Raw genomic sequence first — 22,128 nt, 5'->3', positions numbered from 1 at the left:
AGTTTGAGAGCCAATAGCATAAGACATGCAATCTGTATATACAATTTCAAAGCACTAAAGCTTGTGAATATAAAACATGTACTTTGATTTTTGAAAGAAAAAATCCACTGATACATCAGAGCTGGAATGAGGCAAAAACAAGGAAAATGCTGCGTTGTAAGAAAGAAAGGGAAATCTGGCACATCTTCACCAACATGACATCACGGCTCGAGAATGAGACGGCTACAAACACACATCACAATGGAGCACTGTCCTGACTATTGCCTCGCTTTAATTCCCCCCTCATTTCACCGGCATGTCGGGACAGAGACGCGTCTAATGACATGGACGAGGCGGTTAACTTTAATCTGAAAAAGAGTAAACATGAAACTTACTATAAGCATCTCTGTTGAGTGTCAAGAAATACCAGCAGGGTTGACTGATCATAAATTCTGCTTCATGTTCCCAGGTCCTCAAGTAAAAATATCCCGTACACAGCCAGTCTTCTGCTGGAACCTTGGTTAATGTTGCTCAATTTCAATGTACTGTAACATCCAACAGTATCCCTCAAACAAAAATGCTGCTCGACTTTTAAGATATAAGCTTATTCGATGTCATAAACTACAACATTTATTTTAATTGTTGCATTACGTTTTGGCCAAGACCTTCTCCAGCACATACTGAAGGTTTTCAGAAAATTCCAGCTAACGAATCTCTAACAAAAAAAAGGACATGGAGGCAATAAGTATATTAAGTTACGTTACATGCAGTAGATCATGTGTTTAGATCTGTGGCTCCTTTGACGCTGGTATGTTCTGTAAAAAATAAAAAAACACGACAGTTGCAAACAAACAAAAGTATTTCCATTGTGTCCTTTGTTTTCCAGTTTGGCTTCTAAATATAAGAGACAATGAGAGACACATTGGCATCTCACAGGGGAACTCACTCAATCACTCGCTCACTCGTTCACTATGTAGAGCTGAGAAAGCACGAGGACACTCATTCTAAACAAAGGCATTACAATAACCCAAATTCATCCACTCATAACATGTTTTCTCCGCACACAGACTGTAAATCCCATCGGCCCCAATGTAATCATTTACAGTTTTCAGTGCATTGAGAGTTGGCAGCTCATATGTTACTCTCCCCTGCATCTCTGTGTCAGCTCCCCCTCATGTCTAATGGATGCTCAGAGAGTCAAACACAGGTCAATAATTTATTGAGTATTCATATGGAGTTTCACGCTTGAATTAAACACAGAACTGTTAAAGTGTTGGCCTGATTCTGCTGATGTTTCTGCCCGTCGGAAAAATAAACAACCTCTTTAACTGTGAAACCTGAGCGCAAGGAGAGCGGGCTACGCTAGACTTGCATTTTGGCGTTCATTAAAAACAATCAGACGCCGTTTGTTCCTTTGTTCTGATAACAGACAATAACAATCAGAAAGGAGAAGGGAAAGCAAAGGCACTCACACTTGGCGTGTTTGCTCGTCTCTGCTCACATCAACCTGCAGTAAACACTTAAACACGTGTGCCGTTTGTGTTTTATCATGGGTTTTAAACACACTTGACAACGCACTCTGGCTAAGTCGGTGGGTGCGGAGAGAGGCGCAGCGCCATCCCATTTCATATTCTTAAGAGTCTGACACATAGAGTGAGCACACGTGTCAGCGGCACAGCAGAGCATGCACACAGAGGGGACATCTGTCAAAAGTGGCAGATATGACCGTGGTCATTTCTTATTCATCATTCAGAGCGCTGCTTGAGTCACTCAGATACATGGAAGCCGCACAGCTAATCGCTTGTCTCTCCTTATTAAAAGACAAACACGACGTCAACAGGAACACAAGATCATGAGGATCACGAGGCTCTCCTCGCCGTGTTAAGGTCACAACATTGCAAAGAACATTTCCATTTAATCTTTAACCTCAGGGGAATCTCTCTTATTGCCTCGGTCTTGCACTGTTCTTACGCCGCCTTGCATCCTCCTCCCCCTCCATTCTGATTTTACATCAAAGCCACAAAGAAAACCTTTGAGGGCTGATCATATTGATGTCCAGTCAGAGTCTTGGCTCTAATGGACTGGAGGGAAGGAGAGAGAGGGGAAGCAGGAGGCTGAAACCCCAGCTGAGCTTACAGTGGAAGAGGCCAGCTGGTCGCAGGCCAAAGCATGCTGTGTTGTGGTCTCTATAAAGACTGAAAAGGGAATCTGTCAATGTAGCTCTGATGAAGCTCAGAGACGCACCATAACCCCAAAACTACCAAAAAGAAATCGATCAATATTGTGACTGTTAGGACTGTGGCGTCTGCAACACGTTAGTCACATAAATATAAAGGTAAAGTGATAAATAAAGGCTTGAGTTAATTAACAAATTAGAGATGTAAGTATTTCATTTTTAGTATTTGCATTTATTTAGTATTTGTATTTTTAGTAAGGAAAACTCATATAGATTTTAGTAAAAATGACTCACACCATCTCACACACAAACATACACGTCTACATAGTCAAACAACGGGTCACTGCCAACATCATTGGGTCACTGCCAACAGAAAGAATACATGTTTATTTGCATCCAGCAGCATTGCAGCTCAATATAATCAATTCAGACCACATGACAGTCAGCCAGTCAGTCAGTCCGACAATGAGCCAACTCCAACGAGACAGAGGTACAAGTTAACTGCAACCTTTATCTGCCACTGCTAATAATAAAATAAAGAAAATGAAGGGTTCATTGAGCTTGTGCTGTAAGAAAATAAAATAAAAATGCGGGGCCAAACTGAATAGAGCCTCTCAAAACAGGACATGGCACGAATAACAGAAAAATGTCTTTTCTAAACCAAATAATTAACAGAACTCCCAATAAATAGATCGACAACTGCTACTTTCAGCGGTTTCTGTTCAGAAATAACATGCATCTGTAAAATCATCTACAAAAATCAATCCATTTCTTTTCCTCAACCCAACTGTGATCGTGTCTATAATGTCAACTGTTACTCATCACACCATGGCTCTCACACGATATCCACTCAAGCTATCAACACATACATACTGTACATGTCAAGGGATACGGGCCACGACTGTCCAACAACTAAAGCTAATTCACACTTGCCCGATTGACCCGAGCCACTAACCTTTCACTTGTGGTGCTAAACTCCTTGTGCCAATAGACTGGAGAGTGAATGGGATGGAGGCAGAGGCTGATTTGTAAAGACACATCTTTGTTGCAGCTTCAGAAAGGAATGTGACCCCCACAACACACACACACACACACACACACACACGCACACACACTGCACTTAACTGCATCATCAGCATGCAAGGCGTTCAAGCTAATGGACTTCAAAGGGTCTTGGAGGAGCACGACGGGGGCAGGGGGTGAGGAGCCTCGAAAGCGGGAAAGGAAATGGCACAGATGTGAAACATAAGCTCAGCTGAGTGTCTGGGATGAGAATTTGGACACTGTATAATATATTAACACCCAAACACGTGATCATTAAAATCCTAACAGTTGCCTCATTAGTGTGGCATCATCTTTACTGAATATTCAATGTGAGGCGTTCATCTTGTACAAAAGACAGAGTTGACCTTTTTGTCGTTCTGTCTCAGGTGTGGTCCAGCTCAGCCTTTGACAGCTACGAGGATTCCACCAATTACTTTTATAATCAATTCATCGGTTTTAGTGTTTTTTTTAAGAAATAAAACATGCTTTCAGATTTTTCAGTTTCTTGAATGTGAATATTTTCGGGTTTCTTTGCTCCATATAAAAAAGAAAACGGAATATTTTTTGGTTTGTGGACAAAACAAGACATTTAAGAACATCATCATTTTCCGGTTTGAGAATCACTGATCGACATTTTCTGACAGATTAATTGATTATTAAAATAATTGTTAGTTGCAGCTCTAACGGCTACAGTACCAGTGCGTTGTATCCATGTTGAACCAGTTCACCTGCAGCCCAATCTGTCCCTCTGTATCACACTGTAAGGACCCTAGAGAGACTTTACATCCCAGTTGCTGTTAGTGTTTCAGCAGTGGATGAGTCTAGTCATGTATGTGGAGCATATGAGGACAATGTGCAACGCAGGCTCACGTACCATGTGGTAGTTGATGATCTCCTGGAGGCTTTCACTGCACTTTTCCAGGAACACCTGCACAGAAAATAGCATAAAATGTTCTTTAACTACATAATAAAGAAGTATTCTTATTATTACAGCTGCATTAACATTTGACAATAAAAAATTTAAAAACCAGTCACAAAGTAAAACCAAAATCGTAAAAAAAGAGCTCTTCAACGGTAAAATGAAGTCAAAGCTGGTTAATGTCACTGAAGTGTACTGACGAGCCTTGGAGGGTTTCTTTCTTTCCCCTTCAAACTTGTATAGGAAAAGGAACTATAATTGCAGGGTTGATCTTTTTTCTTTTTTTTTCCCAATGGAAACTACAAATATGAACAAGACTTTAATAAGAAACTCACAATTAGTCATGCCGCTCAAGCCAAGAAAGCTTTTAATAGTGTCAGCAGCAATGAAAATAGTCTGAGACACTGGTGCTGCGAAGCTGAGCCAGAAGCAAGTTTCCAGACTGCTGCTCCTCACTAACTAATGTGTTAGTAATCAGGTTTACTCACATCGTATACACTACACTACACGGCTCCAAGTGCTAACACCCTGTAAAAAAACACCCCCTCCAATAAATGCAATAAAGCCCACAGTAAAGACGACAATGGATCCAACAGAGACCGGGACCCGTTCCAGGCTCATCACAAACTCACCGAGATCACCTCGTCCTTCTTGCACTGCTGAGACAGATCCCGGATGCCATTGACGAAGAGTTTGTTGGCGCTCACATACGCCTTCCCCGCTTCAATCATCCCACTGCATAGCTTCACCAGCTGTGGAGCGAGAAAAAGAAGACATTTGCGGGTGATAAATGAAGGTAATGCAGTGGTAATGCAGTATTCTGTGGATTTCACCGCACATGTACTGATGAAAGCAGAGAGTCATAGTTACCATTAAGGACTATGTCAATCATGACTGATATATAGTTGTGGGAAGTTAAGTGTGAATTTTGCTCCTCTGATGAACTGAAACTAAAATATTTTGACACCTACTGTGTGTACAATGTTCAATATTTTAAAACTGGAGAGAAATACTTCAGCAAAAGTGCATCAGATGGTGCTGAAACATCACTTCCACCTATATTTGTTTCCTGTTTATGCTGAATCAGATGTAAGCAGTTGGTGTTTATAATGTCGCCACAGATGTGGGTTATTTTGGTACTAGAGGAAACTTATGAACATGTTTTTCTCAAGCACATTCTAAAGAGCTTTTAATGATGTTTTTAGATGCAGTATTATTATTATTATCATTATTATTATTATTTTGTGGCGATGACAGTGATAATGATATTGTAACATCATTATTTACCATTTCCTGCTGCGGCAACACTATTTTCTCTCATTTCAGAATTCAAATTCACTTCCTGGTGTTTTCCCACCATTGAGATTACTTTCAGGTCCAATTGACTCATATCACTATTAAACCGCAGTTCTTCCATGTCTATGACTCTCTCTTCTATTGTTTCTAGGAATTCATTTTTTAATTTCCTGCCTGTTTGCACCCACTTGTTTTCTTGTTTTTCCTTCTAAATTGCTTGTGTGGTGTTCCACATCTGAACCCTTGACAGCATTTATAATCTCCATATCTGTTTCATATTTGTGCGATAAGACTGACTCAGAGAGGGAGCCCAGATTCTCCTGTGGAAATGTGTGGTTTTTTTCTCTCTTTTGGCTTTAACCTGTGAAATGTCCAAGTCTATTACACACCACATCCTGTAATAACTCATAAGTGAAATGAGTTAAAGCGAAAGTGAATATCTAAATGTAGAATATACTGGAAATAATACTGCACACGTGGGCCTTTAGACAGTAAAGTTATCTCTACAAAAAATACAAGTGAGGGAAACAAAATAAAACATAGTCAGTAGACTCCTGGCTTCTGCCCTGAATGTTGATTCTGATCATATGTGGGTTTTTTTTATTATTTCTCTTTCATCAAGCTTTGGTGAAAAAATCTGCCCTCACTTAGCTTTTGTTTTCACATTTCTCATAACACATGGACAAGGATGCATGTTTGTTGTCTCGTTACCACCCTTGGGTGACATACAGTATTTTATGCTACAGTGTGCAGTTGTCAGCTGGAGTCCATATGTTGACAACGGCATGACAACCCGGCAAATGTTATTAATGTCACCCTGGACTGGACCGATAACACGCTGCTGCCGCGTTGACCACAAACACATTGAAGCAAGCACGCCACACTGCTCTACTGCCATTGTCAGCAAAATTTGCAATATCTGCCATGAAATCTTCTTTGTGTAGCTGCTTCTTTTCTCAGAGGAAAGAATGGATCTCTGGTTATTTTACATCCTGTGTTCTGCTGCCAGGCTTTCTGTTTTTTAGTCCCACTTCCACCCATCTGCTAACCAGACATACTAGTAACAATAGACTCACACGTACATACGTAAAAGCTTCTCAATCACTTTGCATGGTGGATTGTTGCTTTGCGTTGTGTGCGGCAGGAGTCGAGAAATGGTCAGCTTTTCGAGCATCAGTGCATAAGTGTCAGCCAATCAAAGCACATTATGCAAATATACCAACACACGTGCTTACCAATCCAATAACATTTATGCCTTTAGCTCAAATACTATAGAGCTCTGAGCAATGATATCACATAACCCTGGCAGGAAACAAACGCGTTTCATCACATAAATCAGGCAGTGTGTCAGAAAACTGGTCTCTTCGCCAGCTGTTTTCATCATAAAAGTGAAGATGGTGGATAGATGTCGTGTCCCAGGATGCCGAAACAGTTGCAGACAAGGTAACGGGAGTATTTTAGAGAAGGTGGCGATGAATCACTGCTGTGAAACGCGCTCAGTAAGACATTTCTGTGTTAACATTGTTGTGCAGACTTGTATGTCAGTTAGACTGAGTCCAATAGTTACCGAGCGTTAACCACAAAATATGTTGCTTGTGTTTGTTCCCATCGCTCCGTCTTCTTCTGCTCGCTGTGAGAGCATTTCATAGCGGTGATTCACCTACGCCTTCTCTCTGTGGAGATCCGGTAAAATACTCTCCACCATCTTCACTTTCATGATGAAAATAATCGGCGGCGAGATGAGTTGTCTGACATATTGCCTGATTTATGAGCCGTCTACTGTACATACGTCTATGAGATGAACGGCGTTGTTTCCTGCCAAGGGGGCGTGTCAGTCACATGACATCCAGAGCTCTATACTGCTCAAACAGAGCTCTCAGACAAGGTTACCAATGATGCCATCTCTAGCACCATCAGACACACGGACCATCAACCTTTTATGTGTCGTGTCCCAGTAAATCCACATTAGACTGAACTACTCCATCCTTTAATGTAAAGGAACATTATAGGATAATAGGCTTATTAGCTTTACTCTGTAATGAGAACAGTGTGACATCTATATCATACGCTCCATTGAAATGTTCTCCTTTTCCCATTTTATGATCTAATGTTAACATGTGAAGCTGGATTTCATTATAATCGTTCATGCAAAGTGATGCAAACGTTTGTTGAGTTGGCCTCGCTTCTGTGGTCCATGATGCTGCCTGAGAACTATTTGAATATGAATTTTGAATATTCCAATTAAAACTGACCAGGATCCTTTTTTTAGAGCAGCATAATGATAGTGCAGGTTTCCAATGTTTCTGGTAGGAAAAGACGAAGAAGTAAGTAACAGCCCGATTTATCCTGTCCCTCGCTGACACGTCAACACTTTTAAGTCGGAAGATGGACAGATGGAGATGTGTCATGAACATTAGAGGCAAAGCATCTGGTTGCTTCATTACGGATGCTGTGGAGGCCAGTGAATCCCATCTACTGCCACGTCACCTTTTAACAAACCAGAGCTGAACTGTTCAAACTGAGTGCCCATTAAATGGAGAGTAGACTAATATCATGCTGAGAGCTGCACTGAATGGGGAATAGAGGCACTGCAGATGAGCGTGGATGAAAAGGAGAAAATCATCGACTTACAGGAAAAATAAAAACAAAGGAGATTTCTGGTATAATGAGGTTCATGTGTAGTTCATGTGCTAACGTCTGTTCTGAAACTATAATACAAAACGGCCAAATTTAGGGCCAAAAATAAATAACCAATAATGAATGCAGACAAGTTCAAAACAAATGAGGTTGTGTCATTGCCAGAGCAGGGTCTATCTCTGTGTTTAAAGACACATCTGTACCTTATACAGTAGGTCACACTGTGCAATTATGTTACATTACCATGCAAACAAATCATTCCTGTGCTGCGGTCAGATGTGTCAGACTTCTGGCCACAACTCTATCAATCAGTGATGTCACCTCATGCCTTCAGGCTGATGAAGCGATTGCAGATCGGACAGCATTTCCTTTCCATGTCAATCAAATGAGCACATTACACGTCAAGACTTGTAGAAGAAGAGATCAAGCATGCACCAACAGCTTCGGCTGGCAGAAATCCTGCACTTTCCACCTTTTGTTTTCTTCAGTGAGACAGAAATCACGATGCACCGTTTCTTTACATTGATAATATTGAATCATTGTATCGTGGACCATGTATCGCATATCGTATTGTGAGGTACTCTGTGATTCCCACCCTTACTAGAGTTGCTTAACTGCCCTTAGTTGTGTGAATATGACACAGACACAGAATAGAAACACTCTGGCTCTGCAAAGAGCCGTCTTACCTTATCTAGCTTTGCCTCGATCTCCACAACCTCGGTTTCCACCTCATCAATATTTGCCCTGGAAAAACAAAAGAAAGAGGAAACATTTAGTGTGGAACTGTGTGGTTTTGAGTTACTTAATGTCTGTAAAGACATTCCATTAAGGTTATCCATTTAACAGTAAAGCAGCCACTCTACAATCTGCTTGTGATTCCCCATGTTTTTGTTTGAGAAAGCATGACACGCGTGGTTTTCACAAAGCCAAAGGCAGATGAGTTAGTGCAGCGACAGACAGGAGTTTGTGTGTGTTCTGTAAGTGGTTGAGACGCCGTCACGGGAGCAGCTCAGCTCTGTCAAAACAATGCGACAGACGGAGTCTGCACACGCAGTGCAGACAACATCCAGCAACCCCCGGTCCACCTACCCACTGACAACACCACCGCCGACATCACCACACCCAGCTGCATGTGGAGCCACTAACAAGGGCAGAGGTGTGATTTACACCCAGAGGCTTACAGCTGGATGATGTCACTGCTAAATAAACGCCCAGCAGCTTCTCAACAGTTGACTTCAGGAGGCAGTGTTTGGATCATGAACGCTCCCTTGATTTATTCCCAACAAGTATCACACATGTGTCTGCAGCTAAATATGCTACATGTTTGACAAACACATAAATAGATGACACACCCTCTCACATTATAATCTCATTCTCAATGAAACTTATTTGTTTTTTGCAGTTTAGATTTATGTTAAGATAAAAACATGACATATTTCCTTGGCAGCCCTCTTTAGCTAGGTGCCCTTTATAAACGTACAAATGTGGAATTTTATACAATTGGGTTAGGAAAGAGAATGTGTATTTATAACATTTAATAATAATTACAGCGTTGATTGCATTGGCTGAATAGTTGATCCACATAATATGATGTTCTTGATAAAGATTAGCTGTAGAAATAGTGTTTTATTTATGATCATTTTAATTACTATTGTACAAATTCTACTTTGTTGTACCATATCATAAATCTGCACACAGATAAGTTATGCTTGTAAATTATATTGCAGGTTAGTAACATTTGGTTATAATGAAGAGATTTCAGGGGAAATGATTTGCTTGTCCATGGTTGGTCATCTCCATTTCCTTCAGTATTAAATAATATATTTAAAAAATAATAAGACCTGGAGAGTCCATCAACTCTAATACAACTGGTATAACACACAACTGGAACTGACTGAAAAGAATCAATAACTAGAAATCACTGCTGTTAGTTCTACAATTACATTGGAAATGAAATATATTCATTTTATATAAGATATACTCAAATAATTTGAAATGTATCTCCTCCAATTTTGCAGCTTACCTATAAACTTGGAGGTTACCTCAAAGTGCAAAGTGCAATAGATACAAGTTTCCTTTTGTTCCCAGTGCCAAATCCTTTGTAGCACGTTCAGCAGCACTGTATAATTTTGCTTATTTGTTGATTTATAGTTGCTGACTTTTTTTTAACAAACGTGTGGCTGAATTTTGTCTTTTTAACCACTGCTGCAAACCAAATTTCTCCCAATAAAGGTCTGAGCTGACCTGGTCTGATGCACACAGAGCTAGCTTTCCAATTGATATCAAATCACAGCTTTGCACACACGGGAGCTCTGTGATGAGAGTATCTGTGGCATATATCGGCCATGCCTGGCAGGATATAAAACTTGTAACTCATCTCTTCTCTTCCTCCCTGGCCTTGGGTGGATTAGCCGCCTGCCTGCCTGCTTGCCAGGCTGCAGAGAGCTCATGCTCCTCTCCACCACACCCCCACACTTTTTAACCCCACACCATCTGCTCTAACATGAGCGGGGAAAATACTCCAGAGAGGAAATGTCTGTCAAAAGCTCCAACTCATGCAGAATGGAAACATACATTACCTAAATAATCAATACCATATTATTCCACCTGTGTACTTGTGTTATTGTAACCTCAGCTGATCTCTGACCAAACAGCCTTCAGTTGACCACACCCACGGATAATCCTGCAGTGAGCAAAGCTGTTTTCATTGCTGAGGTCATTTTTTCAAATTGCCCTTTTAACATGATAATGCAGAGCTTAGTGTGCGCTCGATTTCTTTTTACCTTTACATTTACCTAACAAGATAAGCAGAGGCTTTTTAGAAGCTGTTTCTTTTCATAAAAATGCTCCTCCTCTTATTGGGAAACCTTGAAAATGATGCATTTAATATTAATGTTATTTCTGTTGACTAAACGGTTTGGTGGCTTTGCATGAAATAATCCATGTAATTGGAAGTCAATCTGCTGTATTGAGATACAAGGATGTGAATCAATGACACTGTGGTATTAATACTGTAGATATCTGCTTTATAAGACGATAACAAAGCTCAATGCAAGTTTGCCAATCATGTTAAACAAAACAAAACTTGTCCGAGTGTTTGCATGGTGGATGTTCTCGACTGTGTATTTACAAAGACAATGCAGCTCATGAATACATCAGCTCTGGCCAGCTGACTTTAAAAACAAAAAACTGTTCAGTTACGTGGTTTCCAAACTAGAGGTCAAGGTCACAGCAGAGGGGTCAGATGATTCATCCGAGGGGACATCGTTGACAAGACAGAAATAAAGAAAACAAAACAAAAACAAAACTTGCAAATGATTTGGTTTTGTTTTTATGGCATTTTCTCCAATTATTTCTCTGATAAAAGAGAAATGTGGGGTTTTCAGTTACTGTGTTCATAGACAAATTGTTAGAAGGAAATATTTAAAGAAGAAGACATTATTAAACAATAAAAACAGTAAGTGTGTTGCAGTGAAGCCTGGGGATGGCAGTGGGATTCTGTTATCCTTCTCCTGAACCAATGACGCTCAACATGGTGCCAGCTGAGCCAGACGATCCACATGTGCAAACTGTGGCTCATGTTACAGCTGCTCACGTTGAGCCCCACACCCTAAAGCTTTACCCCCACTGCCCAGTTTCACTGCACATGCCTCCCATAATGGATGCACACAGTGCCCCAGGCCTGTAGTCACGGCAACCATCTCCTAAGTGGGCCACAGAGGTCCCCAGTGTGTTTGTGAGTTGACCCTCATTCACACCACAGGGAGCAGAGAAGCTAAGTAGATAATGACACGATTCACAACAAGGCTACCAGGACAGCAGATGACCATTGCTGTCTCATTAAAACCTCATCAGGAGACTACATGAGCTTCACATGCAAGTCTATCACTGACTGAGTGAAACACACATGAAGTCACTGGGTGTTGTTGGAGTTTGAATAAAACTTATTTGAGCAGGTTGAGGTTATTCTGTGTGTGCCTGTTAATGTGCAGGTTTAGTCTGGAAACATTTATCTGACATGGAACAGTGCAGTAAAACGCTGGTGTAAAAACATAATAAATACAGAGATTGTGCTGAGTAAGCTGCAGCTCCTGTGGTTTCTGGCTGCTGACGGTGCTACCAGAGCAACGGCTGAGGCGCAAGGAGAAGCCACTCGTTTTAAAAAACACATTTAAATGTATTTTTGTTACAGCACTGGCTGAAGCAGTGTTGTTTTATTATTATTTCTTTATGCACAAGTATGGATTAGTGGTGTGTTTTGGTTTTTTCAGTATCCCTGCATATATTCTCTCCTCCCTTTCACCTTCACCCTGCTCACCTGTTCGACCAATCACCACTGCAGAAAAGGAAGCAACAGCCAGTTCAATCCCGAATTGCTGAACTCATGGAACTCATGAACTGGGGGATGACTCACACTGGAGTTTGTTTGGCAGTGTTTGCCAACTACTTTCAATAATAAGTCAATTAAGTTGGCCTGAAAAGACGCTAGACATCACCACAACACCAGTGAGTACAGTACAGTACAGTAAGTCTTGGCTCCTGAGTGTGGATCAGATGTCAGAAAGCGATGCAGCTGCACTCATGATAACCTGGAGGGAGAATGAGCAGGTGGAATGCTGAGGACAGAGCCAACACTAGGTCCAGGTACTGACCCCTAATGCACATCCACCAGCTGGGGTACGGAGACTAAACCGTCAGACAGCACACAGCTGAGTATAGGCGAATTAGCTGCTGAGTGATGCAGTGGTGTAAGTACGCTCTGGTCTTGGTGCCAGCATACAAATGAGCTCAGCTGTAGAGCAGACTGGATGCTAGCTTCAAGTGATCCTCAGTAATCAGCAAGCTGTTTGATATCAATCTGCCATTTTTCTGCCACTCTCCCACACTCCTCAATATCTTTAATATCATCTTAATTCAGAACCTTCCAAAGAATGTTTTACTTGTGTGGAGGCGTTGGGGAGGGGGGCAGGAGGCGGGTGGAGGAGGGGGAGGCGAAGTGTTGGAGAAAGGGTGGCCCAGTCTGTCTGAGGGCTCCATTGTGACAAAGCAGCTTCCTGTCTGGAGAAAAGGCTGCATTTTTGTCATATTATTGATTGCTTTAGTGTCCCAAATGAGGCTGCATTGCATGCTTGAACGGCTAATTTGAGGTGGGGGGTTGGGTGGGATCCCCAAGCATTTTCCTTTCAGCTATGTTGAGCTGAGCAGCAGCAGCAGCTCGGGTTATTCTTAGCTGCATGGCACCTAGTGCATTCTGCCCTGCAGAATCTACAACCAGAATTAAAAGCCAAGCATCTAAACAGGCTGTGACACAAGACACTGGACAGTTAGGAAAGTGAAGATTTTTTTGAAATTTACACCTTAGCTGTATGGACACAAATCTTACAAGCAATTTCAAAGGTCAAGATAGACATCAAAATACCTGGATCCTTGGTACAATTCAGCCAGTTTGCTTTACGGCTACCTCTAATGAGAAAATATTCACATTAAGAAGCTTAAACAATTGCAAATCTTGTTTTAATCATGAAAAAAGCTTCAAACCAATTATTCGATTATCAAACTAGTTATCGATTAATTTAGTAATCGATTAATAATCAATTCATCGTTTCAGCTCTAATCCAAATAACACAAAAAAAAAAAATAAGCACAAGTCATGAAAAATGTGGTGTAAAAACTCATGTGATACATATATATTTTCTTAAATGCCTCATTCATACTGTGCATTCAGCACATTCTTAACTTTATGACCTCCAACAAAAAGCCCCTATACTCTTCCAGTTGGCGTCACATTTACATTGTCATCCTAATAATTTTGGATTTACAACGCCCCACAATATGTAGTAACCCGATCCTAATGCATCTGAGGTGCAGTGTGAGTTCAAATGTCTGCAATAATACCCTCCCTAACATGTGTTCAGAGCTCTGCCTATTGTTCATAAGCCGAGGCTTTTATTTCCACTTTAGAGCTTAGATGTGTCCCTCTTACTTAAAGCAGCATGCTTTCTGTTCTGACAGAGGAAAGAGACAGAGACAGAGAGAGAGACACACAGAGCTGCTCTATAAATATTTCTGCACCAGACTCCACTGATCTCTCCTCCTCGAAAACACACATCTGCACTAATGGCTTCACAGAAGTGACATGATGACTGCAGCAGCAATAATTACTAATTTATGCTTCAGTTATAACATCCTGAAGGCCAGCACATTAAGCCAGAGGTGAATGCATAGATTTAGCAGCCTGGATAGCGTCAATCACAAATGAGTCCCGGTACTTCTCTTATACATAATGAGGAAAGGATTATGAAGTGTTTCAATAAATAAAAGATACCAGAAGATGTTACTGATGTTCACATCTATATATTCGATTTTAATGTCCCGTTATGATGCTGTCCTCCTGACTGAAAGGTCAGTGAATAAGACTTAACATTCATGACAACACTTCTGCTCTTGTTTAACATTAAAAATAAAAACTCTAGACACTAGAAACAAACACTTGACTCTTGCAAGAACGGGTGAACGTCACGTAGTGCACTCTCGGAAATGCTTATTCTAGGCCTTAATAATGTCAGGATCATCTGTTAGGATGAAAGGCCAACCCAGAGCTGTCCGGCAGGACTTTCAGTGAGGCGGTGTATAAATCAGCAGTGACCAGCCATTTGATTGAGCTTACCCTTGTGGAAAAGACCAAAAAAATGGGTGTATTTTGGCAGAAGGACATATGTGAACCCTCACCACTCACAATGAGAGGCTGACAAAAGCAGGACAGAAGCTGGTACGAGCCAAAAGCAGGAGAGCTCTGGACAGTTATGCAAAAAAACAACCAAAAAAACAAGAATTATATAAGACTGCAACACGATTAATCAAACCCAAGACAAAAATAGAACAATCTAACACAGTGAAACGAACACAATAGTTTTTGTTGTTGTTGTTCAGACTGGGAGAAGTCTGCAAATTGATTCTGGTGTCTCCTGGGTGTATTATTATGAGAGGTGTACATGGTGTTGACACGCAGCCCTGTTGCTAATTTCATCTAGTGGTTCCTTGCAGTTTTGCAACCAAAATCCACAGCACATAAAAACACGCCTTTTCCTCAAATTATACTGAGTGAATGTTGACAAACACCTGAAACTGCAAGACCTATTTACACCGTGTTGTCTCAGTGTCTATGGATCTGAGCAGGATCAGAAGGATGGAGCCAGCAGGCTTATAAAACTTATTCAAGTGAGCAAGTTCCATTTTTCCAGCTTCCAGTTATGTGACAGAATAAAGTCAGCAGCATCAGTTTCCCAAACCAACAAGCTTGAGTGAAAAACATACACCATGTGCTCCTGTGGCTTTACTGTAAGGAATCCCCCAAAGCCAGAGCTGGAAAAAGGATCTCAGAAAATGTCAGTATGTGCATGTGGAGCCAGCTGAGCCTTACTGTAACAGACCTGAATCAGAAGGCTGTCTGGAAACAATAGGATGGAAAATTATGAAAAAAAAGGAGAGAGAAAAAAAGATGGGGAAGGTAAAGGAGTCTGGCTGTGGAGAGAATGGGAACTTCTAATATATTCCTATCTCCTGAATGGAGTGCACACAACCGTTCCAAAATCAACACTCCTGATGTTTTCTTTAACTGACAGAGATATCTTGTCTGGCGACGGGTTGAGCTCCCTACCTCAGATGACCAGCTTGCCTGCTGTGGGTGAACTTTTGCCTGTCTGCTCCCTACACCTCCTCCTCCTCCACCTCCTCCTCTAACTCCCTTGCCACACCCCTGCAAACTCCCTCTCCTGCACTCTCATGGGTTGGCAGTGTGGTGCGTCTCTCCACACCACAGACCACAGCAAATAAATCCTGAGGGAATAAAAAACCTGATGTGTCTGCTCAGAAATCAGCCAGGAAACCAGAAAGTCAGAAGCCAATTTTTGGTGTTCATCATATACACTGAGGCCACATACAGAGGCAACAGTTAAAATAAATATTAGAGTCTTAAAATAAAGGCTTAACTAAGGACTTTTTGAAGGCTCATCACCAGTAGGACTGGCTGATGTATGCCAGTGTCATATATCTGATTATTACTTTGCCAGTGATTATAAATGTTCAGTCTTTCAAATAACCTTTAATACTGAAATACTTTTCATGGGAAAACCAAGAGAGAAAAAAGTTCACAACAAGTAATCAAAAGATTAAATTGTATTGCTGATTTAACAATCCGTTTTATATAGCAGTGTTTAAAGAAATCATATACAGATGTGTTTATAATCACACATTTTAACTTAAAAAAACCCTACTCTAGTGAAGCTCTGAGACCAATAACAATGAGATGGAGGTTTAGTGTCTTGTATCAAAAAGACACTTCGATATGAGGACAAGTGGAGCTGGGGATCAAACCACCAACCCTGTGTTTAGTTGACACCCACTCTACCTCCAGAGCTAGGGCTGCACAACATTTTCTTTTGGACTTCAGGATCCTGCAAAATCCCACATCTTTTATCGTTTTTTTGTTTCACGTTTTCTGTTAAAACGTGAAACAATTTTGTTTAAGTTTAACAAAGTTATACAAGTTTAGATACATATTCTTTTCAAAGCCAAGTAATACTAATCATCATGAGTAAATTGATTTTCATGTGTAAAACTGGTGGAAGATTGCATGGGAGTAAAGGAAGACATTATACTTTCAGTGTTCCTCACACATTTTAAATGAGGAAGTTTTGTAGAGAGGAAAACAAACACATTCAAGTTTAAGCAAATAATCTCTGTGCTGAAACAAAATACTTATCCTGTATCAGCCCATTAGTGTCTTGTTGGACCTTGAACAACACGTGTGCATATTTTCTGACCCTCCCTTGGAGCAAGAAATTAGTTCTGGCAGAGTCCAACGACCAACGGTTCCCAGGCAAGTCCCTGAGCACGTCACAGGAATAACATTCCCACTTAAGTTGATGAATACCATCTTCTCAATGTAAAAGACAGCAGGGAGACATTTGTCTGCAAAAACACTCAAATGAAACAAAACTACTGCAGCCAAGCTTGTTCCTGCACTAATTCCTGCCAGGGTTGTTCAACGAATCGTCCAAGGAAAAACGCTCACACTTCACAAAATGAAGGTAACATTTGACATGCTGGGAAATTCCTGTGTGCCTTCTTGCTGATAGAGGATGAATGATTCTCTTCTCATGTCTACATTCGGACACACGAATAGAGACTTTTCTCCATACTTTGCGTTCATTCCGAGCTTACGATGAAATTGTGGGACAGCGGACAAAAAGAAATATTGGAAATGCCTCTTATCATGGATCTCATGGATGTAAATGTCCATACCAACGCAAAAGACGCACAGAGGTATGTAGGGTAGTGGGGGAGATAACTTTTGGGGTGGACGGACATAAAAAACTGACAAAAATGGAGTAGAAATGGGCCTTAAGGCTACAAACAGCTGCACACAGTAGCCAGATCTCGTAGCCTATGACAGCTCAGTTCCCTCCCATGTTTGGATTTTAAGCAAAGCTAAGCTGCTGCCAGCTGTACATTCATATTTCTTGAGAGCAGCACTAACCTTCACATCCAAAGCATACGGTCATGCTAGCAGTACTTTGAGTATGGCTGAACTAAGGCATAGCGATACTTTAAGCTAAAGGCTAACCCAGGCATGGTAACAATGACAATGCTAACTTGCAGATGTTTGGTCTTTACTATCGTTCACCCAATGTTTTGAATTTTAACATTGAAATATTTATATATGTTTTAGTTTTCTTAGAACAGATATGCTCTGGATTTTAAACTAAGCTAATTAAATGCTCGCTGTGTCTTTATATTCATTGAGAGATCTTCAACTATATTTTACTAAAACATTAAAGAAAACCTTAATTAAACAAACTAAACCAAGACAGAAAATGCAGCCATGTTGGCAACACTGAAGCTTAACTACAGCATAGCGTTACGCTTAGATGTTTAATTACAATGATTAAACAAATGTTTAGCAGGTGTTAAACATCTTTTTTTTAGTATTAAAATACTGTGAAATTTGCGAAAACTGCAAATAGCTTCATGATGAGAACATTTTATCAGGAGAGGGCAATCATTTTTAGTCTCACCAATTTTAAAACAAATCACACAAAACCACCAAAGTTAACTTCAGGGTGGGCCTAAAGGGAATTACAGGGGGTCAAGTTAGATTTAGTGGAGGATAAAGTGGTAGAAGATGGATGGATGGATGGATGGAAGTTAGATGTATCCTCTGAGGACCATGCAAAGAAATCTCATGATGATGCAACAGTGGACCAAACACAGCATTTTTTTTTAAGCCAAAACGTTATGTTCTCACAGCTCTTTCACTCATTGCTGTGTACACACACAAAAGACAGTAGCTGCCAAACCATGACTTCTGACCCTGCAGCGACCTTTCAAAAGTGTCCAAATCCTTTACGGAGTGAACAGCTGCACTGAGTGCCCCCCCACACACAGTCTGATCACACTCCAGGATCAGGCAGTACAGGGCTACATAAAGAGGTGGCTTCGCCTGCCAAAGGAAAACACAACATATTTCTCCTCTTTGCCTCACACAGACTGCTGCTGTCCAACAACAACAGCTGAGGAGGCATCTCGTCTTTTCAAATTCAAAGCAGTCAGCCACAAAGAGACCCACCAGGCCTATGTGAAGACACCCTTGTTTACCGTATGAACAAATGCAGCCAAAAAGTAAAGCAAACAATCTTTGCATTAATTTAAAAAGGGGGGGTAAACAGCAAATGATAAAAGTCCCTTTCAACTACAAAGTATGCAAATATGACAAGCACTGCTGCTTTCTTCTCATTGAAGTCATGCACTGAGATTGTTCTAAAACCCCGAATAACACCTTTTCCATTTATAACTCGTCTGGCTTGGGGATTCATGAGGCAGACGAATAGCAAAACATCTGCATTATCCAATTTTAGCTTCTGCTCAGACTGTTTCAGGAGAACATGAATTATTAGCTAAATATTAAGGCAGAATTGTCCTGCTGACGTCAAAATATAAGGATAGAGCAGTCAAAGCACATGCCTGAACTCCACAGTTGTAAGCCCTACTTCCTGTAATGTGGCAGTAACTACTAATCACGAGCTGGATTTGAGAGGGTTTTATTTCCTGTGTCAGCTTTTCCACTAATATTTCAAACCAGTCAGCTTTGAACAGAAGTTTTCTGCACAATATCGTCTTTCATTATGTAGTCAGGCAGCTGGATAGATGTCAAGGGCGAGGACACGTCAGAATAAAGTTTATTTAAAAATAATAACTTCTCAGAGCAGTAATGAACACAGTAGGACCAAGGCAACTGAGGTTTACCTGGGAATTGGTGAATGATAAGTAATAGTTTGGCGAGAGGACGGGTATCCATGCTAAAATCCTGAGGGGGACAGGAGGGTGGGAGGGACTTAATATTGATTTATAACTATCGAGATTTTAGTTTATGAAGATCATCGTAATCAACCACAATAATCCTTTAATCATGACATTTGTGAATCACAAATAACATTGTTACTTTCAGATTTTATGATTTTACCTCCATGTCTTTAAGTTAAGACAATTGGTCAGACAAAAAAAGACTGATAAAGAGTTGAACTTTTCATCACGCATGATATTTTATACACTAAATGAACAGTAGTAATTAAGTTAAAATAACATTAAGCTTATCAGTATTGGAAACAGCACATACAGCAGGCAGCTGTAGCAGCCCTGCTCTTAAAAAGACTGGAAGAAGAATCTAAGTTAATTAGTCAGGTTAATTCCATTATATCCACTGTTTAAATACAATCAGATATTCAAGTACCTCTTATTTGACGGACACTGTTGAGATATTTTGCATGCCAGTGCTCACTATGGACACTTTAGAGATGTGGCATCCGACATTAGGCTGTAAAGACGAGGATGCTCTGTCCTTAAACTGTGTTTTCCATTTAGTTTCAAAATATTAGACTCAATGTGGTTTGTTCCTTTAGCAGTTTTCCACACACCAGCCATGTTCTTAAGCCTCTGAAGCTTTGTGGCTTGAGCAGCATTAGCTATTAATAAATCCCCAGTCTGCACTGAATGCTACAACCATCAGCGCAGGAGATTAAAGGGATCTATTAGCATCAACTGATGACACTTGGTCCAGGCAAAGAGCTAAAATCGACTGCGTATAATGAGATGAAATAGTAAAAGAGAGTGTAAGGGGATAAGACAGGTTTTTAAAAATGCAACCGTCAACTGCAGCATTCAAAATTTACAGTGAATTTTGAGTGCAGCTGTGTGCTGCTCACCTCCTGAACTTCCTGCTGACAGCACTTTTCTTGGAAGCTGAGGTGGAATGTGGCTGCAAAAAAAGGAAGCGAGGCGACAATGAACGGGAAAGTGGCCCGCAAGTCCCGAGTGGCTTTAAGTTGTTGTGGGTTATTAAATGAAGTCATCAACCACAAATCCCACTTTAATACCAACACTGGAAGAAACAATGATGCTGCTTTCAAACTTTAAGTGATAAAACATCAGTGTGAGGGGAAAACCACCGCTGCACATAAACTGAAGGGGAGAGCAAAGCGGCCGGGTGTGATGCAACAGTCTGTAACGGGACTTAACATATTATTACATTTAAACAAACGACGGGTTCTTTCTGGTCTTCTTGAGCAATGGTAGGGCAACGCCAGAGTGGAAAGCCTTAAACAAAACCTGAACTGAAAAGCCGCTTGACGAAACAGAAAGATTTAACATTTTATTAAACGACCACATAAAAAATATAAATTCATTAAGTTCATTCATCTCAACCCTCCATGTGAGGGTCGCAGGGCTGCTGGTGTAGGGCAAATGGCGGGGCACACCCTGGACAGGTTGCCAGACCTTCACAGGGCAAAAATATGGAAACACACAACAATTCACTCACACACTTACACCTATGGGCAATTTGTGTGTGTCCAATTAACCTCAGCATGTTTTTGGACATGTGGGAGGAAACCGGAGAACCTGGAGAAAACCCCACATGCAAACTACAAACAAAAGGCGCAGACCAGCAACCAAAAAATGCATATTCATCTTGTTTTGTCTCTTAAAGAAACAATTGTCATCTTCAAATATTAAACTTCACTACAATTCAATGTATAATGTTACAGTTCTGTTAAAGATTTGTTCTATACTTTAATTTAGTAGTGCACTGAGACATTGACCTACATATAGTTCAGAAACAATTGAGGACAAATGTTGCTTTTGATCTGCAGTGCAGTGGATCAAATCAGGTAATCTGAGGACTATGAACGTCAGAAATAAATTACGTAGTGAAGCATACATTTTGCAAGCAAATTTCACATAAAAGCCACAAATATCAACTTGTGATGATCTAGAAAAAAGGTGGACCAATCTGGTGACCTTTTCTCGGCTGCAAGTGAAGCTGATAACTCAGTGCTGACTTGAACTAACCTAAACCCCATGTGGACATTTTTCTGCTGTGCATAAGCTCTTTGACCAAGGGTCTGATCATGTATCATGCTTACTTTAAACTTCGAAGCAACAAGGACCGAGAAGATAATGTGCACTGACAATGTGCCTCTGACCTTATGCCAGATTTTGAAATGTGGAACACTACAAGAGCAAGGCTTTAATATTAGCTCTATACTATACATATTTTGACAGACCAGCGGGAGTGTAGTGGCCCTGCATAATGCAATGACAGCCCCATCCATCCCTCATCAGCTATGGTGGTGGCTGGCTCACGTACTGTAATTAGTCCATCACAGCCTATGGGTAAATGACACTTCATACAGGGAGCCAACAATGACATGTCATGCAAAAGCGGAAATGTTACACAAACTAACCCTTTAAGCACAACAATGCTCTGGAGCGTTCACGCCACAGTCCTGGGGCAGCCTGTGTTTCCTGTGTATCATCACAAGGGAAACGGACCTGAATGGACAGTCTCAAATTCTGTGTTTATTATGTCTTTGGAACATAAACTGTACATAAAAACGTGGACATTGTCTTCCCGTTTGCCAGTTAATGATAGACAGGAGGCAATAATATATTGAATAGCCACCAAGGGGCAACTCCGCTGAATGGAAGACTATGGGAAAATGAGTCCATCTCTCATTTGATT

The 22,128-nt window shown here is 40.8% G+C and overlaps 1 protein-coding gene across 3 annotated transcripts in view; it reads right to left on the bottom strand.

Moving 5' to 3' along the window:
- acap3a (ArfGAP with coiled-coil, ankyrin repeat and PH domains 3a) overlaps positions 1-22,128 on the bottom strand; it is a 64,733-nt gene that overhangs the window by 27,671 nt on the left and 14,934 nt on the right. For 2 of the 3 annotated variants that reach the window (XM_044038730.1, XM_044038731.1), the window contains exons 1-3: positions 8,738-9,101; positions 4,751-4,870; positions 4,074-4,127 (exon numbers count right to left, since the gene is read on the bottom strand). In XM_044038730.1, coding sequence (XP_043894665.1) covers positions 4,074-4,127; positions 4,751-4,870; positions 8,738-8,890 — 327 coding nt within the window. In that variant the 5' untranslated portion in view covers positions 8,891-9,101. Of the gene's footprint in view, positions 1-4,073; positions 4,128-4,750; positions 4,871-8,737; positions 9,102-22,128 lie in introns of those variants that run through there. The other variant, XM_044038732.1, reaches the window with a different exon arrangement.

The sequence above is a fragment of the Solea senegalensis genome, linkage group LG11 (genome assembly GCF_019176455.1).
Source record: "Solea senegalensis isolate Sse05_10M linkage group LG11, IFAPA_SoseM_1, whole genome shotgun sequence".
Classification (NCBI taxonomy): Eukaryota; Metazoa; Chordata; class Actinopteri; order Pleuronectiformes; family Soleidae; genus Solea; species Solea senegalensis.
The sequence above is the reverse complement of the archived record's forward strand: the minus strand, read 5'-3'. Positions and strand labels throughout refer to the sequence as shown.